At 46.2% G+C, this 24,326-nt stretch overlaps 1 protein-coding gene across 1 annotated transcript in view; it reads left to right on the forward strand.

Annotated features, from left to right (window-relative positions):
- Positions 1-24,326, forward strand: part of LOC126427983 (mothers against decapentaplegic homolog 6) — a 235,941-nt gene that overhangs the window by 99,263 nt on the left and 112,352 nt on the right. The window contains exon 2 of the mRNA XM_050089868.1: positions 14,968-15,021. Within this exon, the coding sequence (XP_049945825.1) occupies positions 14,968-15,021 (54 nt within the window). The remainder of the gene's footprint in view (positions 1-14,967; positions 15,022-24,326) is intronic.

Consider the following 24,326-nt stretch of genomic DNA (forward strand, 5'->3'; position numbering starts at 1 on the left):
TCTGCGGCTCTCCACGCTACGCTTTCCTGAGAACATCCTGAGTAGTCCACGCCTGAAGTCCAAATCTCCCAAGCAGAATATTTTACCGTCGGGGTATCGTCATTTTTAAACCATGCAGTAGATCTGCACTTCCACGGACATTATAATACACTACTGGCCATTAAAATTGCTACACGGAGAAGAAATGCAGATGATAAACGGGTATCCATTGGACAAATATGTTATACTAGAACTGACATGTGATTACATTTACACGCAATTTGGGTGCATACATCCTGAGAAATCAGTACCAAGAACAACCACCTCTGGCCGTAATAACGGCCTTGATACGCCTGGCTATTGAGTCAAACAGGGCTTGGATGGCGTGTACAGGTACAGCTGCCCATGCAGCTTCAGCACGATACCACAGTTCATCAAGAGTAGTGACTGGCGTATTGTGACGAGCCAGTTGCTCGGCCACCATTGACCAGACGTTTTCGATTGGTGAGAGATCTGGAGAACGTGCTGGCCAGGGAAGCAGTCGAACATTTTCTGTATCCAGAAAGGCCCGTACAGGACCTGCAACATGCGGTCGTGCATTATCCTGCTGAAATGTAGGGTTTCGCAGGGATCGAATGAAGGGTAGGGCCCCGGGTCCACTGTTCGAAGTGCCGTCAATGCGAACAAGAGGAGACCGAGACGTGTAATCCATGGCACCCCATACCATCACGCCGGGTGATACGCCAGTATGGCTGTGACGAATACACGCTTCCAATGTGCGTTCGCCACGATGTCGCCAAACACGGATGCGACCATCATGATGCTGTAAACACAACCTGGATTCATCCGAAAAAATAACGTTTTTGCCATTCGTGCGCCATGGTTCGTCATCGAGTACACCATCGCAGGCGCTCCTGTATGTGATGCAGCGTCAAGTGTAACCGCAGCCATGGTCTTCGAGCTGATAGTCCATGCTGCTGAAAACGTCGCCGAACTGTTCGTGCAGATGGTTGTTGTCTTGCAGACGTCCCCATTTGTTGACTCAGGGGTCGAGACGTGGCTGCACGATCCGTTACAGCCATGCAGATAAGATGCCTGTCATGTCGACTGTTAGTGATACGAGGCCGTTGATATCCAACACGGCGTTCCGTATTACCCTCCTGAACCCACCGATTCCATATTCTGCTAACAGTCATTGGATCTCGACCATCGCGAGCAGCAATGTCGCGATACGATAAACCGCAGTCGCCATATGCTACAATGTGACCTTTATCAAAGTTGGAAACGTGATGGTACGCATTTCTCCTCCTTACACGAGGCATCACAACGACGTTTCACCAGGCAACGCCGGTCAACTGCTGTTTTTGTATGAGAAATCGGTTGGAAACTTTCCTCATCTCAGCACGTTGTAGGTGTCGCCACCGGCGCCAACCTTGTGTGAATGCTCTGAAAAGCTAATCATTTGCATATCACAGCATCTTGTTCCTGTCGGTTAAATTTCGCGTCTGTAGCACGTCATCTTCGTGGTGTAGCAATTTTAATGTCCAGTACCGTAGTTTCTAATAGCATCAAGGGGACCGGCCTGGAATTAAATCCACTACATTGGTGCTAAGACTGGTGATTAAGAACTTTACGCCGTCATTTCTCTTCCCCTTGCCGGCTTGCCAGTGAATATTTCCATCACGAGGATTCAAAGCGGATTATCTGATAGTCTAGCAGTTACCGCACAGGCGTGGTTAGCGAAGAAGGTTCCGTAAACCTGTTGTTGTTGTTGTTGTTGTGGTCTTCAGTTCTGAGACTGGTTTGATGCAGCTCTCCCTGCTACTCTATCCTGTGCAAGCTTCTTCATCTCCCGGTACCTACTGCAACCTACATCCTTGTGAATCTGCTTGGTGTATTCATCTCTTGGTCTCCCTCTACGATTTTTACCCTCCACGCTGCCCTCCAATACTAAATTGGTAATCCCTTGATGCCTCAGTACATGTCCTACCAACCGATCCCTTCTTCTAGTCAAGTTGCGCCACAAACTCCTCTTCTCCCCAATCCTATTCAACACCTCGTCATTACTTATGTGATCTACCCATCTAATATACAGCATTCTTCTGTAGCACCACATTTCGAAAGTTTCTATTCTCTTCTTGTCTAATCTATTTATCGTCTTGTATTCTCTTCTTGTCCAGACTACTTCACTTTCATACATGGCTACACTCCATACAAATACTTTCAGAAACGACTTCCTCACACTTAAATCTATACTCGATGTTAACAAATTTCTTTTCTTCAGAAACGGTTTCCTTGCCATTGCCAGTGTACATTTTATATCCTCTCTACTTCGACCATCATGAGTTATTTTGCTCCCCAAATAGCAAAACTCCTTTACTACTGTGTCTCATTTCCTAATCTGATACCCTCAACATCACCCGACTTAATTCGACTACATTCGATTATCCTCGTTTTGCTTTTGCTGATATTCATCTTATATCCTCCCTTCAAGACGCTATCCATTCCGTTCAACTGCTCTTCCAAGTCCTTTGCTGTGTCTGACTGAATTGCAATATCATCGGCGAACCTCAAAGTTTTTATTTCTTCTCCATGGATTTTAATACCTACTCCGAACCTATTACCACATATTCAGTGGAATGCGACCCATCTTGGAGAGGCGCCTTTGGCGGCACATTTACGTGTGCAGACGAGTGCCGCTTTCCGCTGTACGTGGACGCTGAAGCAGCGGCGATAAAACAGTGGCGTCGGCCGCTGCAGGAGCGATCGCCGGCAGATAGCGGGGCCAATCACACGTGAGATTACAGCGCGCCTTATCTGCTAGGAGGCCTTGCAAGGATGCTGGCGAGGTAACGCGAAAACAGCTCGCCACGCGGCACGGCTTCGCTCAGCTACACCGGGTGAGCATACCGCAGACTTATTACCGCGCCACTTCAGCTCTCACAAACAAGCACTTGTTTGAGCCTTTCAACGTACACGATTCCTTTACGCCGCGCCACAGAGCTTACTACACATAGAAACTGGTACACCTGTCTTCTAATGTCGTGTAGGGTCCCCGCGGGAACGCAGAAGTGCGTGGCACGGACTCGACTGACGTCTGGAGTAGTGCTGGAGGGAACTGACGCCATGAAACCTGCAAGGCGCTCCATAAATCCGTAGGAGAACGAGGGGGTGGAGATCTCTTCTGAACAGCACATTACCAATATGTTCAATAATGTTTGTGTCTCGGGAGTTTGGTGGCCAGCGGAAGTGTTCATACTCAGAAGAGTGTCCCTGGAGCCACTCTGGCGGTAGCTTACAATACCCTCGTTCGACCAATACTTGAATATTGCTCTTCATTGCAGGATGATTTTTTGTCATCAGTCTACTGACTGGTTTGATACGGCCCGCCACGAATTCCTTTCCTGTGCTAACCTCATCATCTCAGAGTAGCACTTGCAACCTACGTCCTCAATTATTTGCTTGACGTATTCCAATCTCTGTCTTCCTCTACAGTTTTTGCCCTCTACAGCTCCCTCTAGTACCATGGAAGTCATTCCCTCATGTCTTAGCAGATGTCCTATCATCCTGTCCCTTCTCCTTATCAGTGTTTTCCACATATTCCTTTCCTCTCCGATTCTGCGTAGAACCTCCTCATTCCTTACCTTATCAGTCCACCTAATTTTCAACATTCGTCTATAGCACCACATCTCAAATGCTTCGATTCTCTTCTGTTCCGGTTTTCCCACAGTCCATGTTTCACTACCATACAATGCTGTACTCCAGACGTACATCCTCGGAAATTTCTTCCTCAAATTAAGGCCGGTATTTGATATTAGTAGACTTCTCTTGGCCAGAAATGCCTTTTTTGCCATAGCGAGTCTGCTTTTGATGTCCTCCTTGCTCCGTCCGTCATTTTTTTTTTTTATTTTTACTGCCTAGGCAGCAGAATACTTTAACTTGATTGACGCTGCAAAAGTGGTTCTATTTCACGGTGTGGTTTACTGTTAAAGTTCCGAGCGCGTACATTCCTAGAAGATTAAACTAACATATTGCTTCCTGCTACGTCATCTTCAGAAAAGACTGAAGGTAAGATCAGAGACATTACAGTTCACACGTGGTATTACCAATAATCGTTGTTCGCACGCAACATTCGCTTGTGGAACATCACTAACCTCATAATGGTGGCTGCTATTTCGTCTTGACGGGCGAGAAGTGCAGAAGTTCGTCTAGGTTTGAACCCTACTTTGGCTCTCTGCTTTTTCTTGACTCTTCGGCTATCTTGAACGTCTGGCTACGGAAAAAACTGTTACATCTTGATTTATACGTAGTAGATCTGTGACAGGCATCTGCGCTAGTACAGCACTGCATTGTAAGAATCAAACCCTCCCTATTTTCTCGCATTGGACAGGAAATTTCTTTCGGGTACGTGCCTCAATGTAGGAAAAAATGCACTTTACCTCTGACCGATTAGTTATCTGCTGAATGAATGCTGATAAAAAGGAAACTATGCGGAGGTTGTATTCGTAGCAACGTTTCTCAGGGCGGAAGATACGTGACGATGAAAAGGGATTGCGTAATTCCACCGAAAATTAGTTTTTGCGAAGTGAGCTGTTAATAATAGTACGATCTTGGTTGAATAATGTGATGGATACACGCGGCCGTCACTGTATCAAATGTTTCTTCACGAAGTGTGCGACAAATTGCGTGAGAAAGAAGGCAATGTAGCATCATGGAGCAACTCGTGGAGTGTAAGCAAACGCTGCTATTTTTCAAACTATTTCATGAAAAAGGAACCGGGTGTGGAAGTACGTCCACGTGAGGGAAAATTATCTCATGACTGATTTCGAAGGGTAGCTCTGTAGACACTAACCGTACATTCTTCACTTACAACTTGGCACATTATATTTGTAATTTTGGCTAGGCGACTGTGGAATTCCTACGTTCCTGCCAAAGACGGAGACCCTATCAGAAGAATTCTTTCTTCCACAGTACGTTTGACAGTGCAGTGGTATGAAAGAAACAAGATAGTAGGCTGCTTATCCATTGTTCAATAACATGGAAATGAAACATCAACAGCAGTCTAGAAACTCGAGTCTAAACTGGAACACATCCGGCGTACAAGTAGCCAAATGAAATACACACGTCTTTGCTGGTCATCGTGGCTCATTCCACTCCAGTAAATGAGATTCCAGGCCGAAGACGTGTCTGGAGAAGTCCCGGACAGCGGTGGGTACCAACATGGCTGTCGCCTCCCCATGGGACCCGACAGCCTGCTGCCATTTCTTCTCATGGCAGTATTCTTTTAGTTGTTATCCGCAGAACCCTTACAGCACAGCGGACGTAGATGATATTCTACGCCCCCTTTTTTTGCTCTTACGATAAGCCACCGTTGTCTTCTTGTTTGCCAAACCCGTTCTCGACCAGCAAAGTCGGCAAATCTCCCCCCCCCCCCCCCCCCCCCCCCCACACACCAAATGAGAAAATTTGGAGCTCGGAATTTTGACGATCTAATGAGCCAGTTGGACAGAATTTGACACGATATCCCTCAGGAAGACATCCAACAAGTCTGTCAAAATACGTCGCCGAATAACTGCTGACGTAAGAGCCAGACGAATGGAAATACTGGTAGAAGGTGACGTCGGGTAAGATCAGTTTGGATTCCGCAGAAATGTTGGAACACGCGAGGCAAAGTGACCCTACGACTTATCTTAGAAGAAAGGTTAAGGAAAGGCAAACCTACGTTTCTAGCATTTGTAGACTTAGAGAAAGCTTTTGACCATGTTGACTGGAATACTCTTCAAGTTCTGAAGATGGCAGGGTAAAATACAGGGAGCGAAAGGCTATTTACAATTTTTACAGAAACCAAATGGCAGTTATAAGAGTCGAGGGGCATGAAAGGGAAGCAGTGGTTGGGAAGGGAATGAGACAGGGCTGTAGCCTCTCCCCAGTGTTATTCAATCAGTATGCTGAGCAAGCAGTAAAGGAAACAAAAGAAAAATTTGGAGTAGGAATTAAAAACCATGGAGAATAAGTGAAAACGTTGAGGTTTGCCGGCTACATAGTAATTCTGTCAGAGACAGCAAAGGACGTGGAAGAGCAGCTGAACGGAATTGATAGTGTCTTGAAAGAAGGATACAAGACGAACATCAACAAAAACAAAACGAGGATAATGGAATGTAGTCGAACTAAATCAGGCAATGCTGAGGGAATTATATTAGAAAATCACTTACAGTAGTAAATCGGTTTTGGTATTTGGGGAGCAGAATAACTGATGATGGTCGGAGTAGAGAGGATATAAAATGTAGACTGGCACTGACAAGGAAAGCGTTTGTGAAGAAGAGAAATTTGTTAACATCGAGTATAGATTTAAGTGTCAGGAAGTCGTTTCTGAAAGTATTTGTATGGAGTGTAGCCATCTATGGAAGTGAAACATGGACGGTAGATAGTTTGGACAAGAAGAGAATAGAAGCTTTCTAAATGTGGTGCTACAGAAGAATGCTGAAGATTAGATGGGTAGACCACGTAACTAATGAGGAGGCACTGAACACAGTTGGGGAGAAGAGGAATTTGTGGCACAACTTGACCAGAAGAAGGGATCGGTTGGTAGGACACGTTCTGAGGCATCAAGGGATTACCAATGTAGTACTGGAGGACAGTGTGGAGGGTAAAAACCGTAGAGGGAGACCAAGAGATGAATACACTAAACAGATTCAAAAGGATGAAGGTTGCAGTAGGAGGTACTGGGAGATGAAGACGCTTGCACAGGATAGAGTAGCATGGAGAGCTGCATCAAACCTCTGGACTGAAGACCACAACAACAACAACAACAAGGGCCAGGGTTGGATCAACGCGTCATTCACTTGCTCATTTTCGTGAATTAATCATTCGATATTTATTAAGTTTTAACCATTTGTTTGTCTCTAGATTTTCGACCCATTCGAATTATTCCTTCGTGGTGCATCGATTTTTTCTTTTTTTCACCTTAGAATGTGTTTACGATAGTTGTCTAAATACAACACGGCCTCTCTAAAGAAACAAGTAGCTCGAGTTCGCCAACTGTGGCATCGAAATGTACGACTTTTTAAACTGTGTAGTGGAAGGCCTGAAACACTATCGTTGGTGTTATGATGACTGGGTGTTGTGTGATGTCCTTAGGTTAGTTAGGTTTAAGTAGTTCTAAGTTCTACTAGGGCACTGATGACCGTAGATGTTAAGTCCCATAGTGCTCAGAGCCATTTGGACCATTTTTTGGTTAAGGGTGCTCGGGCGAGACCGTCGCTTTATGGGGGAGGTTTCCCGTCCAATTTACAGACGAAGTATTAACGAAGAAAGTAGGTTACACAATTTTGATGTTGTCGCTGTAACAGCTAGCGGTTGTCTGGAAACGGACACCTATGCAAATGGCGGCAGACAGCCCCGTGGCGCCTCTGCAGTACAAAGATAGCCGCCTGCTTATCTCTGCTCGTTGCTCCCGTCTCGTTCCCGCTCTCCAACTGGCGCCAGTAAAGTTGCACAAATTAAGAAGCCGGAATGTCCCACAGGGGATCATGCTTGGCCCTTTCTAAAAAATGTCGGAGTAATAAGTTTCAGAGCTGAGGTCTTGAGCTCCTGGTGGTTGCGGTAAAAACATAAAACGGCATCGGCACAGTATTTTGCTAGGTCAGATTAAATGTAGAAATAATTACATTGCTATTCGTCAATTCTGCATCTTCAAACCCCACAGATAAAGCATGGACGTTAAAAGCGAAGCATCTTGTTAATAGGTTGTTTATTGCATCCCGTTATGCTTCCTTCTTTCAAAGAGGACATAACACTTCTGTTGCGGTGATGACTGTTTTTGAAATTGCAGATACTCACTGGGTCTGAACACACATTTCAGTAGATAACAGCTCACTCATATTCATAACTTTATCTCAATATTCACGAAAGTACGCGTAAATGATTTTAAGTGTAAGCTGCGTATTTTAGAACTCAAAATCGCGTGTGCCTCAATATTGCATCTGTTTACCTCTGCTCAAACATTAGCTCATTCATTTTATGAAAGAAAAGATAGATGAAATGAATTCTCACATATGTTGCATGAAACGCTGTGCTTGTAATCAAGCGAATGAACTCATCATTTCATTCAAATAACTCTCCCAAAGATGATACAATACCATACCGTAAATTACTGTAGCTGTTTCACGTCCCTGCCGTTAATGGGCGTATCATATGTGCGGCGGGATACATGAGATTTACAATTAAAAAGGTAAGTTCGTGTATTAACACTGAAAAAGAATTTCGTATAATCTTCATTTTAGCACAACAGCTGCAACCCTGTCTATCGGCGAAATGCTCCATATATTCTCTCGTAACGTCCCCATCTACGATTCTTTGAAGAATCTAACTCCCACGTATGAAAATACTTCAAACGTCTGATCACTTTACAAATGAGATAAGGTGTTGAATATTTGACGATAAGCATGTAAAACCTCTATGGCTGAATCCGCAGGATACTGTTTGCAAAATGTGTTGCAAATAGATTTAGGAGTAAAGAAGTATTGAATAAAAACGCCATGCCTGAAGTTTTACTGCTTGAATAGCATTAAGTGTTGTAAGCGACAATCTTTTTCCCTTTCATTATTTTGTGGCGCCGTGTCACCGACAAAGTTTCGAAAAGCTTTGAAATTATGTGTAAATTTTGTTACAAGGCGGTAAGTACTGTTGGTTCTCAAATACTCGGCGAGTATAGTCGGACTAATTCGCTTATAATGAGCTACGCTACTTCATGATATAGGCACAGTAACTGTAGTACGTAAGATTATACCTCTTAATGAGTAGATTGACGCCATATTAATTTTTTAAAATTATATCGATAGTTGTGCGAAACATTGCAAACCAAATTCTTGTTGCTCATAGACAGGCAACCTGCAACAGGTGCTGTGTTCCGGGATGGTAGCATATTGAAAAATATACACTACTGACAAGGGGAGGCCGCCAATTGTGAAATTCATATTCGATTGATACTGCGCATAATAGAAGCTCATGGCCAGAGGTGTAATGTGGCAAAGCACCAAGATGCACTTCTCAGCCGTTGTCGAGAAAATCGACAGTTAAAAGAAACCGTTGCGGTGAAATACTCTCTACGATTAATAATTTTCTACAGCGTCACTGGCGCAGCGGTAAGCGCTCGGGTTCATAATCCGAAGGTCGCCGGATCGAATCTCGCACCATGCAACTTTTTTTTTTAGTATTGGTTTTTTGTAATTCAAATATATATATATATATATATATATATATATATATATATATATATAATTCCCGGCAATCAGTTGCAACAATTATGCATATAATAAGTTGTTGAAAGTCGTTTGTCGTGAAAAAACTGGCGACTTCGAACATCATTATGTTTTCCACAAACAATGTTGTATTTCACAAATGTTATTAATTGTCTTCATAGTGTTAACCACGTATAGTTAACGGAAGACGTAGAAACGGTATTCCGAAACGAATACGTATAGCGTAAGTCAAACGTTCGAATTAGAATAGAGACCCCACGAACACAAATTCGCTGTGGCAGGTATGAAATATAAACTCCGTTACTCGCTCGTTACACTTGAAGGACAGATGTTGAATGGGCCGAAACGAGCCGCCGCATAACAGCGTAGTTGCCCGCTAACTTCGAAAGAAGGTAGATGCGGTCCCTAGCGCAGCTTATAACATCGTCGAAAATCAGTCCGGACGGGAGAGCTTTGGTACACCCTGTTAAAAAACGGAAAAATGGAGGCGGTACAATTGGAGAGCGATCCGCCTTCATCAACATGCATAAGCAATTCATTATATATATATATATATATATATATATATATATATATATATATATATATATATATATATATATGCGCCACGACGCTGTATAAAACTATTAATCGTAGAGAGTATTTCACCGCAACGGTTTCTTTTAACTGTCGATTTTCTCGACAACGGCTGAGAAGTGCATCTTGGTGCTTTGCCACATTACACCTCTGGCCATGAGCTTTTATTATGCGCAGTATGAATCGAACCTGAATTTCACAATTGGCCGTCTCCCCTTGTAAGATGAATGGTGTGCTCCGAGACACTTCTGCCCTCACCAGCATTATGTGCTTTAGGCAGAGACGCCACAGGTCATCATCTATCCCAGTTCGCAGAGCAGACGTCCGCCTCCGTAGTGTAGAGGTAGCGTTTCTGCCTACCACGCAAGGGGCCCGGGATCGATTCCCGGCAGGGGACTGGGTGTTGTGTGTTCTTCATCATCATTTTCATCATTAATGACCCGCAAGTCGCCGAAGTGGCGTCAGCTAAAAAGGACTTGCAACACGGCGGCCGAACTCCGCCGCATGGGACCTGCCGGCCAACAATGCCATACGATCATTTCATTTACAGAGCAGACAAGCCTGCGAACCCCACGTTCTGCGCTGAGTCGTGGACGTCCAACCACTTTGCGTCTAGTGGTAGCTTCACTGCCCTGCTCCCTCTTTCGCCGGCCGGAGTGGCCGAGCGGTCCTAGGCGCTACAGTCTGGAACTGCGCGGCCGCTACGGTCGTAGGTTCGAAAGGTGCCTCGGGCATGGGTGTGTGTAATGTCCTTAGGTTAGTTAGGTTTAAGTAGTTCTAGGGGACTGATGACCTCAGAAGTTAAGTCCCATAGTGCTCAGAGCCATTTGAACTTTTTTTTTTTTTTTTCCTACCTCTTTCCGCAGATGCGCACTACAGTAGCACGTGACCATTCTACCAGCTTCGCCATTTTCCAGCGTGATAATAATCTGCCCTTCGTCAAAGTCGCTTATCTCAGTGGATTTCCCCATTTACAGTCCATATCTACGCTAGGGTGATGCTCCGTCCGTGTCTCTTCCGCTTACAATATTTTGTTACCGCGTCACGTGCCCGAACGCTACCGGGCGGAATCTGGCGTCGCGGTGGGCAGTAGTCGTAATATTTTGGCTCATCATTGTAGATATGGTTAGGCGTATCCCTGCAGTTCTTTCCGTTCAAGAGATGAAATTTCATGACAGATTAAAATTTTGCCGGGCCGGGACTCAACACGGAACATCGCCTCTCGCCAGCAACGTTCCTTCCGACTGAGAGTCGCGCGGGGTAGTCTCACGGTCTAAGACCCCCCGTCGGTGGTTCGAGTCCTCCCTCGGGAATGAGTGTGTGTGTTGTCCATAGCGTAAGTTAGTTTAAATAAGATTAAGTAGTGAGTAGGCTTAGGGACCGATGACCTCATCAGTTTGGTCCCATAAGACCTTAACAGAAATTTTTCCGACTGAGCTATTCGAGCGTAACTAACGTCGTGCCGAGACAGCTTCAGTGGTGGCACTACGTTCCCTGCTCCGCGGGTTGGAGTTCCAGACCGCGATAAAGCTGTACCTTGCGAAGTGGGGCTATGTTCATCTACATCTACATCTACATGGATACTCTGCAAATCACGTTTAAGTGCCTGGCAGAGGGTTCATCGAACCACCTTCACAATTGTCTATTATTCCAATTTCGTATAGCGCACGTGAAGAATGAATACCTATGTCTTTCCATACCAGCTCCGATTTCCCTTATTTCATCTTTGTGATCGCTCCTCCCTATGTAGCTCAGTGTCAACAAAATATTTTCGCATACGGAGGAGAAAGTTTGGAATTTCGTGAGAAGATTCTGTCGCAACGAAAAACGCCTTTGTTTTAGTGATGTCCATCCCAAATTCTGTATCATTTCTGTGACACACTCTCCCATATTTCGCGATAATACAAAACGTGCTGCCTTTCTTTGAACTTTTTCGATGTACTCAGGATCCCACACCGAGCAGCAGTATTGTAAAAGAGCACGGACAAGCGTAGTGTAGGCAGTCTCCTTAGTAGGTCTGTTACATTTTCTAAGCCGGCCGGTGTGGCCGTGCGGTTCTAAGCGCGTCAGTTTGGAACCGCGTGACCGCTACGGTCGCAGGTTCGAATCTTGCCTCGGGCATGGATGTGTGTGATGTCCTTAGGTTAGTTAGGTTTAAGTAGTTCTAAGTTCTAGGGGACTGATGACCTCAGTAGTTAAGTCCCATAGTGCTCAGAGCCATTTTTGAACATTTTCTAAGTGTCCTGCCAGTAAAACGGAGTCTTTGATTAGCCTTCCTCACAACATTTTCCATGTATTCCTTCCAATTTAAGTTGTTCGTAATTGTATGTAGGTGAATTTACGGCTTTTACATTAGACTGATTTATCGCGTAACCGAAGTTTAACGCGTTCCTTTTAGCACTCATGTGGATGACAGCACACTTTTCATTATTTAAGTTCAACCGCCACTTTTCGCACCATTCCGGTATTTCTTCTAAACCGTTTTGCGGTTTGTTTTGATCTTCTGATGACTATATTAGTCGATAAACTACAGCGTCATCTGTTCTCGGTGTGCTCGCAACTGCGACCCCATGGCAGCGTGCAGGGGTCGGCGAGTGAATCGCGGCTGCGTGCGCCCCCTCCCCCCCACCCCCGCTGCAGCGCTGATTCCCCTCCCCTCTGGCGTGCCTTCCTTTTTTTCCTCCTTTCGTTTACTTTTCCTTGCTTTTTTCTGCCCGCCCGGCCGGCTCTTATTTTTATTATTTCTCCGGGCGCCGCGGAACGGGTTCCGGCGGCATTAAAAATAGCGCCGACGGCGGTGACGTGGGGGCACCTGTTCGGTTCTGCTCCCGCCGTGAGCAACTGGCCGCTCTTCGGACGCAGACGCACGCACTGGCACTCTCCGCGTTACGCAACGCCGCGCGTCGACGTCAGTGCCTCTGCTGCCGGCCGGCAAGAATAATTTCCCGCGACTGTTGGCCTGCTCTGCCCTTACGCATATTTAGTGATTCCTTATTGGTTTTCGGTTTCTCGACCATACAGCCGTGTTTCGTATACACATTTACAGAAAATTAAGGTTCGTTATCATTTAACAGCAATGAGTGTCTAAAGTTTTCCATAGCAAAAGATTGCTCGGTCGGTTGATTTGAGGGAGGAGACCAAACAGCGAAATCGTCGATCCCGATAGCAAAATTATTGCCGACATACGAGTATCACATCAAAAATCAATTTTTGACCGTAGCGGTCACGGGGTTCCGGACTGAAGCGCCTAGAACCGCACGGCCACACCGGCCGGCATTACTTTGCAAGTATGTACACAGGTAATGATCTTACTGTGACCACAAAGTTCAAACTGCAGTGCTCCACATCTTTCAGCGGAAATATTAGTTATCAAGCATACATCGTTGTTCATTTTAATGAACTTTCAAAAGCAGCTAAATTAGAACTAAGAAGTTTATCCAGTAACCCAGTCCTTGTGGTTCGTAAGAACTTCGATTGTGCCAGCATCAAGTTTTCCTCCTCTGTGCTGATGCATGGTTTTAAAAGTTCTTTTGTGAATTGTACTTTGTTCTGTCACTTATTACTGTAGTTACAAACTTTTCTTTTACCTCCAGAAATGTGGCTGCTGCTGTATCTATGCTGTATTCTTTCTCTGCTCTTTTCTTACTTTCTTTTTCTCTTTTATCTTACGTTCTTCCCCTCTTTTTCTTACTTTCTTTCCACTTTCCCTCTCTTTCTTACTTTCTTCCCCTCTTATTTTCTTCTGTTCTTCCCTCTTCTTTTTTTACTTCTTCCCTTTTTCTTTTCTTACTTTCTTTCTCTCTTCTTTTCTTACTATCATTTCCTCGTTTTCTCTTACTTTCCTTTTATTCTCTTACTTTCCTCTTTTTCTCTTACTTCCATTTCCTCTTTTTCTCTTACTTCCATTTCCTCTTTCTCTCTTACTTTCATTTCCTCTTTTTCTCTTACTTTCATTTTCTCTTCTTCTCTTACTTTCTTTACCTTTTTTCTCTTACTTTCTTTACCTCCTTTTTTCTTACTTTCTTCGCCTCTTTTCCTCTTATTTTCACGTCTTTTTTCTTACTTCCTTCACCACTTTTTTCATACTTTCTTTGCCTCTTCTTTCTTACTTTGTTCACCTCGTTTTTATTACTTTCTTCCCATAATTTTCTTTTCGTTCTTCTACTCTTTTTTTCCTTACTTTCTTCCCTTTCTTTTTTTTTACTTTCCTTCCCTCTCCTTTTCTTACTCTTTCCCTCTTGTTTTCTTTCTTTCTTTCCACCTCTTCTCTTCTTTTCTCTCTGTCCTTTTTCTTACTTTTCCTTCTTATTTTCTTACTTTCTTTCCCTCCTATTATTTCTTTCCTTCCTACTCCAATCCTCTCCCTCCCACTGACATGCTCTCTCTCTCTCTCTCTCTCTCTCTCTCTCTCTCTCTCTCTCTCTCTCACACACACACACACACACACACACACACACACACACACACACACACACACACACACACACACACACACACGTTAGTAGTGGCTGGTTGGGGCACCAAGCTGACATTTGTACGTAAACTGACACGGATGCAATTGTAAGAGAGAAAAGAAGCGGGAGCAGAGGGGCACCAAATGATACGTTGTTAGTGTGAAAAAATGCTCCAGAAGCAATCAATTGAGGCAGATACTGGGATGTTGCATTTGAAAAAGGCACTGGCTATTTCCTTTCCCATACGAACTCTGAATGATTTCTTCATCGAAACGACATTAAACTGTAATTTTCCTTATGACAAGTAGCAATAGCTTAAGGATAAATAGTACCCTCTGCCGCGCACTTGAGTGATCAGTGTGTAGATGTACATTATGTGGGGTCCCTTGAACATGCAATTTCTTCTCGTACACACGTTTCTTAACGTATCTCGTTCTTTACAGGACATCACAATTGCGAATAACTCACATTATGGTTGTTGAGTACTTTATCGAGAAATAAGGTATTTTATCAGCGTGATCATGTTTCGCGCCGAGCACCTTCGGCATTATCAGTATGTCTGCAGTCATTTCTTGTTAATTTCTGCACTTAGCTGTCTACTAACCTCTTTGCAGTCTGTTTTATTTTTGTTGTGTGTAACGATCGATACGTTGGTGTACTGTCGGCAATAACCGGCCCTGTCTGTTCTTGTGTTGCAGAGTCACCTCCTCCCCCGTACTGCAGGTTCCCCAAAGAGAAGCTTAGACCTGAAGGTGAGTACACAGCACAGCACAGCACGGCGTGACGCCTTATCTGCGCTTCGCAGAACGCTTTTGTTTACACTGCGGCTCGGGCGCCGCCGCGCAGTGGAGAGGTCGAGAAATTTCCAGAGAACTCCCTAATCAGCTGTTCCCGTGGCGTACTGCCGCGGGTCTCTTGCTGCTTTAGAGCACCGAGACTGCGAATCCCGCGGTACTAACCTAGCTTCTATCGTTCCGTTAGTTGAAGAACCCTTATCGGTCGCGCAAGAAACTGAATTTTGACAACAGTTGAGCAAAGTGGCTAAGAAAAAATTATTTTTACTCTGCCATTGGCCAGCAATTCATACGATGGCTGCCAGCACATAATATTTTGTGACTCAAGCGCATTGCAGAAGTTACTGTCCTACGCTGCCACAGGCTTGGGGTAAAGATGTGCTCTCAATCACAGTTGATGTAAACGTCATTATCTGCGAGCTCTTTAAGGTGGTGAATGACTCGAAGGCACCTCTATTTTTAGACTGTTATTGAAAACTGTTTTTCTTGTAACGAGGACTTACAGGTTTCAAGAGTATCGTAATCTGTCAAGGTGCACTAAATAAGATCGTCCAACACTCCGTATCACCACCATCGCCGCTGCTACTGTTATCAGTAGATGCCAGATACCGCTTCCAGGAACACTTGGAAGATGATTCTCAGCGATCAGCTAGCGTTCCATGAAGAACGAACACTCTAGTTCTGAGTCGCGATACTATGAAGTTTCAGGGCAGAGGTGCTGTGCTTTTCAACCAACGTCCAATGGCGTAGTCTACTAAACATACCTCAAAATTCGTAAGCGAAGGCAATAATATAGACTACTGGCCATTAAAATTGCTACACCAAGAAGAAATGCAGATGATAAACGAGTATTCATTGGACAAATATATTCTACTAGAACTGACATGTGATTACATTTTCACGCAATTTGGGTGCATAGATCCTGAGAAAACAGTACCCAGAACAACCACCTCTGGCCGTAATAACGGCCATCATACGCCTGGGCATTGAGTCAAACAGAGCTTGGATGGCGTGTACAGGTTCAGCTGCCCATGCAGCTTCAACACGATACCACAGTTCATCAGGAGTAGTGACTGGCGTATTATGACGAGCCAGTTGCTCGGCCACCGTTGACCAGATGTCTGCAGTTGGTGAGAAATCTGGAGAATGTGCTGGCCAGGGAAGCACTCGAACATTTTCTGTATCCAGAAATGCCCGTACAGGACCTGCAACATGCGCTCGTGCATTACCCTGCTGAAATGTAGGGTTTCGCAGGGATCGAATGAAGGGTAGAGCCAAGGATCGTAACACATCTGAAATGTAACGTCCAGTGTTCAAAGCGCCGTCAATGCGAACAAGAGGTGACAGAGACGTGTAACCAGTGGCACCCCACACCATCACGCCAGGTGATACGCCAGTATGCCGATGACGAATACACGCTTCCAATGTGCGTTCACCGCGATGTCGCCAAACACGGATGCGACCATCGTGATGCTGTAAACAGAACCTGGATTCCTCCGAAACAATGACGTTTTGCCATTCGTGCACCCAGGTTCGTCGTCGAGTACACCATCGCAGGCGCTCCTGTCTGTGATCCAGCGTCAAGGGTAACCGCAGCCACGGTCTCCGAGCTGATAGTCCATGCTGCTGCAAACGTCGTCGATCTGTTCGTGCAGATGCTTGTTGTCTTGCAAACGTTGACTCAGGGATCGACACATGGCTGCACGATCCTTTACAGCCGTACGGATAAGATGCCTGTCATCTCGACTGCTAGCGATACGAGGCCGTTGGGACCCACCGATTCCATATTGTGCTAACAGTCGTTGGATCTCGACCAACGCGAGCAGCAATGTCGCGATACGATAAACCGCAATCGCGGTAGGCTACAATCTGACCTTTATCAAAGTCGGAAACTTGATGGTACGCATTTCTCCTCCTTACACGAGGCAGCACAACAACTTTCCACCAGGCAACGCCGCTCAGCAGCTGTGTATGAGAAATTGGTTGGAAACTTTCCTGATGTCAGAACGTTGTAGGTGTCGCCACCGGCGCCAACCTTGTGTGAATACTCTGAAAAGCTAATCATTTGCATATGACAGCATCTTCTTCCTGTCGGTTAAATTTCGCGTCTGTAGCACGTCTGTAGCAATTTTAATGGCCAGTAGTGTAGCTTGTGTAGGCGATAGTACCGTCATTTGGATATGTGCGTATCCCGTTTGCGACCTCGGTGTAGTATGATTGTGGAGCTGCCAGGGTATTCACCTACGGCGTTTTGAACGCTACATCCGAGGGAGACAGCGGGGGCGGCGGCGACGCTCGGCTGTGGCCACGCGGGGTTGGCTCGTCCGTCACGCCTGGAACAATGCCACCAGTTGAACGCGGGCGTGCGGCCGAAATTAATTGAAATGGGCCGAGATTGCGGCGGCGGCGGCATCGCGGCTTGGCTGTTTTTGCCTCGGCCAGATTCAGTTGTCGGTCGATAAGGGCCCCCTTATCTGTGACCTTCCCCCCAACGCGGCGTGCAAACACTGGCTGGAGTGGAGCAGCCAGCCCAGCCGCTCCTCACAGACTGATGCCCTTTTTCGGTCCGGCCGAGCACTCACTGACGCGCGCCGTCTTGTCTCGTCTCTTGCTCCAGCCTGTTACTAGGAGGAAAACGCCCAGCAAAACATCAGTCGCGTACTGGAACTTCGTGCGGTACCCGGCCCTTGCCGGCGTTCCGGACTGTCGCCTGATGAACAATGTAAGAGCATACGGAATATCAGACCAGCTGTGTGGCTGGATTGAAGAGTTTTTAGCAAACAGAACACAGCATGTTGTTCTCAATGGAGAGACGTCTACAGACGCTAAAGTAACCTCTGGCGTGCCACAGGGGAGTGTTATGGGACCATTGCTTTTCACAATATACAGGGTGTTACAAAAAGGTACGGCCAAACGTCCAGGAAACATTCCTCACACACAAATAAAGAAAAGATGTTATGTGGACATGTGTCCGGAAACACTTAATTTCCATGTTAGAGCTAGTTTTAGTTTCGTCAGTATGTACTGTACTTCCTCGATTCACCGCCAGTTTTTAAAAAAAGGTGGGAGAGGGTAGATCGCCTGCCTAGTAAACAGGAGGTCTCAGGTTCCGATTCTGGTCGCGCACACATTAAAAGAAAAAAGAGCCGGCACGGTATCTCATCGTGTTCAGTCAGAGAGCCGGCTGGTCTCTCTAATGAAAAAACTGAGTGACGGGAACAACAATGAACTCCAACGGACGTCACATGACCAAATACAAAAAAGTCCGTGTACGCTCACTCGAAAACCAACAATGGATCAAGTCGTTTCGCACGCGCGCGAAAGTGAACGCACTTCTGAACACTTTCTGATCCTCGCGTATACTAAAACAACCTTAGTGGCCACTGACTACAAACTTCCGCAGTACGCCTCCACACCAACTCCACCCCAGAGGACTCAAACTCGCCTCCTACACTCTGTCAGGGCCACCGACGGATTGCTCGATTCCGCGAGCTGCCCACAGCTCCACAACACTATTTTCACATGCCGACATTTCAGCCTCCTGAGCAGAAAATAGTCACTGCGATTGGCCGTTTCCTGCTAGCGTTCAGAATGCATCTGTAAAGTGCCGCTTCTTGTCGACACATTCAGAAGTTGTTTGCCAATGGGAACTCTGAGACGCCGGCCATTCAGTGGGAAAAAACCTCGACCTAGTCGGGCCACGCCACCACCCTTCAGATGGATTAGTGGGAACCAAAGCCCGTTTACCTTCAGGCTGGAGGATAGCCGCTGTCCCGCAGACAATGGCAAACCGGCGCTGTCACCCTCAGAAGCGGTCAGCACTTGCCGACGGTCGCCACCCGTAAATGACCCGTTACAGGTTGATGGTCCGGTCTTTCCCTAATCCTCCTAAATGGGTGACGGTCAGAGCCCACTAGAATGATTTTAAGGGCGAATAATTTCCCCACTGCGGTCGTGTTTTCCAGCATCTGTGGCAGACTTCCAAAGATGTTACAGAAGCACTAAATGGCCAATGAAAACATCTACATCATGTTCCAGGTTCTGATTTGCTGAAAGGTCTATACCTTAAGTAATTATTCGAAGCTGCCGAAATGTAAAAAGGTCGCCACACGCCAAACGGATTGTAGTAATGATTGACATTTACGGGAAGTGAAGTTCAGACACCACATGTCAGTCTGCCAAAGAGCTAGATTCAACTGTAAAAAATTTGATAAAATCAAAAAAATGGCTCTGAGCACCATGGGACTTAACTTCTGAGGTCATCAGTCCCCTAGAACTTAGAACTACTTAAACCTAACTAACTTGAGGACATCACACACATCCATGCCCGAGGCAGGATTCGTACCTGCGACCGTAGCGGTCGCGCGGTTCCAGACTGTAGCGCCTAGAACCGCTCGGCCACTCCGGCCGGCCACACTCTTTCGCCTGTTGTGGTTCTGAAAGGGGCGGGTACAGTGCAATTAGCGCCATGGGGCGTAAGGGTAGTGAGACGACGCTGATCCAAAGGAAACTTATTCTGCGCTTACATGATGAGTGCAAATCTTCTTTAGGAGATTGCTAAAGTAGTCGGTAGACCAAAGTCGACGGTTCAGTCGAAAATAGGTCGATTTTGCGCAACAAAATCATGAAGAAACCAACCACGTACCGGATGCCCTCACGCTTTGACTGATGCAGACGTGCCCCGAGGGAAATGGAGAAGAAACCTAAAATCAGCGCTCCTAAGTTGGCTGGGGTGTTAGAGTCTAGCGGAAAGAAGGTATGTGCCAACACAAATACCTTCATAACGAATGGGTATCACGGCCGGGTCGCGCGCAAGAAATTTTTGATCAGTGAACGAAATCGAAAGAAACAACTTCATTTTGCGGTAGAACACAGATTCAAAAAGGAAGACTTCTGGAATAGAGTAATATTTTCTGATGAGAGTAAATATAACGCATTCGGGTCGGATGGCAGGCGAATGGTGTAGCGCAAGGAGATTGCGGAGATGTTGTCACGCAATCTTGTGCCAGAGGTTAAACTCAGTGGTGGCTCCTGATGAGGTAGGGCTGTTTGAGTGCTGCAGGTTCTGGACAATTACATTTCACAGAAGGTACAACGGATCACCACACGTTTATCAACATTTTAAAGGGCAGTCTGAATCCTAGCGCCGAAAAATTAGGTCTGCAAGTAAATTACATTACCTGGTGGTAAATCACTAGTGATTTACCACCAGAAGGAGTTTCATACTCACTGGTCTGAAGACCACATTGGTGGTCGAAACCGGTCACCGTAAGAAATAAATTGTGATCAAGACTGTTTTTGATAGTAAATAAAGGTGTATGTTCTGTGAGCATTCCAGGAATCGTAAAATATACGAAGAGAAAAAAATGTAGTTTGTAATTTTTTTCTCGCTTCCCGCGCCCAGGTTCCCGGGTTCGATTCCCGGCGGGGTCAGGGATTTTCTCTGCCTCGTGATGACTGGGTGTTGTGTGATGTCCATAGGTTAGTTAGGTTTAAGTAGTTCTGTCTAGGGGACTGATGACCATAGATGTTGTCCCATAGTTCTCAGAGCCATTTGAACCATTTTTTTGATCTCTTGCGCGCGTCGTTTGGTGATGATCGTGTGCTCAGCCGCCACTTTCGTCATGCTTGGCCTCCCAGATCCCCAGACCTCACTCCGTGCGATTATTGGCTTTGGGGTTACCCGAAGTCGCAAGTGTATAGTGATCGACCGACATCTCTTGGGACAACCGACGCCAATGCCTCACCATAACTCCGGACGTGCTTTACAGTGCTGCTCACAACATTATTCCTCGGCTACAGGTATTGTTGAGGAATGATGGTGGACATATTGAGCATTTCCTGTAAAGAACATCATCTTTGCTTTGTCTTACTTTGTTATGTTAGTTATTGGTATTGTGATCAGATGAAGCGCCATCTGTCGGACGTTTTTTGAACTTTTGTATTTTTTTGGTTCTGATAAAACCCCATGTCATTCGAAGCATGTGTGTCAATTTGTACCTATCTAGCTTCATTATTCCGTGATTTATGCAGTTTTCAAATTTATACTGACTTTTTGATCACCCGGTATATTGCCCTATAGGGGAGACATTGTACTTGAGGATCGCTGCATGTCCGAACGAGCGTTACATCATAATTCGGAATAACACAGGCACTGTAGTATCGTTTCCTGGAAGGTATTGTTTTAATCCTGGCTCGCGGGTCCAAGCGAGACAAAAAAAAAAAAAAAATGGTTCAAATGGCTCTGAGCACTATGGGACTTAACATCTATGGTCATCAGTCACTTAGAACTACTTAAACCTAACTAACCTAAGGACGCCACACAACACCCAGTCATCACGAGGCAGAAGGAGCTGAAATCACGTAGGTCAGCTAACAAACGTTTGGGATGAAGTCTACACAGAAATACGTTGCGTGTATTGTCTGGCGCACCACTCCGTACGGCGTTAGGAATTGACGGACCGTGACCGCAGCCGCTACAGGACTTCACTGGACGCTACAGAAGTTCCGAGACGATGGACGAGCAGGAACGTTTCAAGCCACAACATGAGGAATAGCCCCAGACACTGGACCAGGGGACTACAGTGGCGGGCGGGGTTAGCACAGAAGGGCGGCTAGGTAGTGACATGTGGCGAGCTGCTCCTCAGAAAGGTGTAAAGGCTGCAAATTCTCTTCCGAAACAGGCGGAGCACTAGGCCTGCGTATGGGGCGACGTGCGAGTAGAAATAGCGAGGCGCGCCGCGCCGCCCCTTCGCAGCCAGTGCTGCCCCCTGCCCCCCTTCCCCTCCGCCACGCCGCCGGCGCCGCCGCCGCCGCCGCCACCAGCCGCGTCTATAAATAGCCCGGCCACTGCCGGCGGCGGCGGCGCGGCGTCGGTCGTCTTGTGGCGCGCTGCCGTATCGGCGCGGAGGCGCCAGCGCAGCCGGATCCTGAGGCCGGCAGGAAAGGGAAAAGGAAGAGCAGGAAGGAAAGTGGCCGGCGGGCGGCGCTGAGCTCACGCCTCTGACGGGGAAGGGGCCGAGGCGCAGAAAGCCGCGCGGCGCCGGCCGGTCACGTGACCTTGGCGCCGTCCTCTGCCTGCCTGCCGGAGGCCGGCGCGGCGGCGCCTTGTGTTGTCTGCACGCCGGCCAGGCCCCAGCAGTCTAAAAGCTGCGGTCTAAAGGGGCGCCCTGGCGGCTAGTCGCTGTGCAAGCAGCAGCTAAAGCCGTTGGCACACGGACCGTGCTGTCGAACGTCAACGTTCAGTTGCCAAGTTCAACGTGCTGCTGAGCGTTCAGGAACGATGCGACTTGTGCATACGGTAAGTCGGCCTCAACGTGGTATACGCGATCGCAACGCACTCCAGCGGGAGTTGAGGGATGTTTCTAGTTCGTAAATCACACTGTTTACTCAACGGGCGCGCGTAAAATTCCCATGTTAGCTCTATTAAAACGCACATTTCCTCCATCGTCCACGAAAAGGGAAGTGTGGTGTCACCGCCAAACACCACACTTGCTAGGTGATAGCCTTTAAATCGGCCGCGGTCCGTTATTATACGTCGGACCCGCGTGACGCAACTATCGGTGATTGCAGACCGAGCGCCGCCACACGACAGGTCTAGTCTAGAGAGACTCCCTAGCACTCGCCTCAGTTGTACAGCCGACTTTGCTAGCGATGGTTCACTGTCTACATACGCTCTCATTTGCCGAGACGACAGTTTAGCATAGCCTTCAGCTACGTCATTTGCTACGACCTAGCAAGGCGCCATATTCAGTTACTATGTATGCTGAACAGATAATATTGTGAATCATGTACCGTCAAGAGCGATGTTCATCATTAATGGATTAAAGTTAAGTATCAAACTGCTTCCGTCCGCTTTCTGAATTCTAATTCCTTGTCATGTTCCAGACCTCACGTCAGTATTGTTCTCTCCTCACGCCAGCCTGCGTGACGTAAAACGCGTGCATTTCGGCCTGCTCTGGTAACACGGTGTTGACTCTTCTGCCAACACAACAGAAAGTACCATGTCCAATCAATAAGGACACAGGCTTATAAAAGTTCCATTACAAACAATGCGGTACCAATTTGGAATACTTCTCCGCATAAGATAAACATTATTTCATCATTCCCACATTTTTGTAAAACCCCAAGGTCAGTCTTACTTGATCAATGTTCCTACCCAGTAGCAGAATCTTTGCAACATGTGAATTACAAAGCATAAAAGAAGCAAAATATATTTATACAACTAGCGCGAGCTGTCCTGTAGGTTAAGCCAATCGAACAAAGTCGTCCCTCAAAAAAAGGTGCACTTATATTTACCTATCATCAAATATTATAGTATACTTATATTAAACTAATAATAAAATATCAGGACCTAATAAAAACGCGAATGTTAGGAAAGAAAAATCTGGAAGTGTCAATACGGGAACCACGGCCCCTACAACATCTCAATACAGTACAGTTACGCTACGTTTTTTTAAAAATCTCATTTTGTTCTATATTGTTCGTTGAATTTGTTCGTGGCGGACGTCCAATGACACTTGTTCAGGTTGTTCGTTGATCCGTTCACTCAGTTTTTTTTTCATTTTTTTTTTTCATTACCGCGGCTAGCTAAACCCTTTGGCCGAACACGCTGAGCTACCGTGCCGGCATACTCATTACGCTAAGCCAATAACACATTCATTGCATCTCATTATCTTACCCCTTGCTGAAAAAATGGCTCTGAGCACTATGGGACTTAACGTCTATGGTCATCAGTCCCCTAGAACGTAGAACTACTTAAACCTAACTAACCTAAGGACATTACACAACACCCAGTCATCACGAGGCAGAGAAAATCCCTGACTCCGCCGGGAATCGAACCCGGGCGCGGGAAGCGAGAACGCTACCGCACGACCACGAGCTGCGGACCTGGCAGAAAACCGTAATCGTAGATATGTTACTAATTGAAATTTAATTATAACAAATTGTACCAAGAACAACGCGGTTTGGGTGGATCTTCAGTGTGTCGCTGCCTTCAAATAACGTACTGTTATAATACGTAAGTTACAATAATTCTTTGGCCACTTATCTGATGTTTCTCATTATTTTGTTGGAACGAATTACGCAGTTAACAACGGGTTTTCTACTGGTTCTCAATTTGCTGGTGCTCAGAAACGGCATATTATACATATAGGCTTGAAATGAATGCCAATATGGCGCGTCACAACTCTGTACTGAAGGGAGACGGCGTGCGTGTGACGTAGGCGGCGTTGTGCCATCCCATTGGTCAACGCTCAGACGCA

The sequence above is a fragment of the Schistocerca serialis genome, chromosome 12 (assembly GCF_023864345.2).
Source record: "Schistocerca serialis cubense isolate TAMUIC-IGC-003099 chromosome 12, iqSchSeri2.2, whole genome shotgun sequence".
Lineage (NCBI taxonomy): Eukaryota > Metazoa > Arthropoda > Insecta > Orthoptera > Acrididae > Schistocerca > Schistocerca serialis.